At 38.2% G+C, this 1,388-nt stretch overlaps 1 protein-coding gene across 1 annotated transcript in view; it reads right to left on the bottom strand.

The window, feature by feature from the left end:
- LOC106011466 (multidrug resistance-associated protein 1) overlaps positions 1 to 1,388 on the bottom strand; it is a gene marked incomplete at both ends in the record, with an annotated part of 11,331 nt that overhangs the window by 6,715 nt on the left and 3,228 nt on the right. The window contains 1 exon segment of the mRNA XM_013081268.1: positions 333 to 443. Within this exon segment, the coding sequence (XP_012936722.1) occupies positions 333 to 443 (111 nt within the window).

The raw sequence follows: 1,388 nt of genomic DNA, 5'->3' as shown, positions 1-1,388 counted from the left end.
ACAACAACAATAATAATAATAATAATAATAATAGTAATAGTAATAATAATAATAAATTCGTCCGTCTGTCTGTCCATTCCCCCGTCCATCCATCTGTCCTTCTGTCCATCCATCCATCTGTCCGTCTGTCCGTCCGCATGTCTGTCCGTCCATTCATCCATCCATCCATCCATCCGTCCGTCCGTCTGTCTGTCCATCTGCCCGTCCATCCATCTGTCCTTCTGTCCATCCATCCGTCCGTCTGTCCATCCAACCAAAAAAAATTCCCTCTGGGACAACAAAGTATTATCTTATCTTATCTTATCTTATTATCATTCCGTCTGTGAACCTACCGGTGGCTTGTGGTCGTGAAACTCGGCAAAGCAGTAGCAGATAAAGAGACCAGTGGCGAGAAGATACTTCATCGTCACCACAGCAAAGCCCGTCACATCCGACTCCGGGAGCTGAAACATACACAGAGACAAAACAAGACATACAGAGACAAAACAAGACATACAGAGATAAAACAAGACATACAGAGACAAAACAAGACATACACAGAGACAAAACAAGACATACACAGAGACAAAACAAGACATACACAGAGACAAAACAAGACATACACAGACAAAACAAGACATATACAGACAGAACAAGACATACACAGACAGAACAAGACATACAGAGAGAAAACAAGACATACAGAGACAAAACAAGACATATACAGACAGAACAAGACATACAGAGACAGAACAAGACATACAGAGACAGAACAAGACATACAGAGAAAAACACATTATAAACAGAGACAAAACAAAACATTCAGAGAAAAATAAACATACTGCTCATTACACAGACAAAACAAGACATACACAAACAATCCAGACATACAGGCACAAAACAAGACATACACAGACAATCCAGACATACAGGAACAAAACAAGACATACAGAGACAAAACAGACATATGGAGACAAAACAAGACACACACACACACACACTCACGAACACGCACACCCATACACACATACACACGCACGCATGCACACACTTTAAACAGAGACAAAACAGACATACTACAAAATAAACAGAGACAAAACAGACATACTGCTCAGTAATACTGCTCATAATACCATTTACTTATTAATTCCACAACATTTCCTCGTCTGTATTTCTTTTTAACCCAGAAGGTATTTCAGTTAATTGTATAAAACCTAACAATCTGTAACTGAAATTAAAAAACCCACAACTAAAGCAAACCAAAACCAAACAGATCTCTACCATGATGAAAAACAAAAAACAACTAAATCAAACCAAAACCAAACAGATCTCTACCATGATGAAAAACAAAAAACAACTAAACAAACCAAAACCAAACAGATCTCTACCATGATGAAAAACAAAAAACA

The sequence above is a fragment of the Aplysia californica genome, unplaced genomic scaffold (assembly GCF_000002075.1).
Source record: "Aplysia californica isolate F4 #8 unplaced genomic scaffold, AplCal3.0 scaffold00123, whole genome shotgun sequence".
Lineage (NCBI taxonomy): Eukaryota > Metazoa > Mollusca > Gastropoda > Aplysiida > Aplysiidae > Aplysia > Aplysia californica.
The sequence above is the reverse complement of the archived record's forward strand: the minus strand, read 5'-3'. Positions and strand labels throughout refer to the sequence as shown.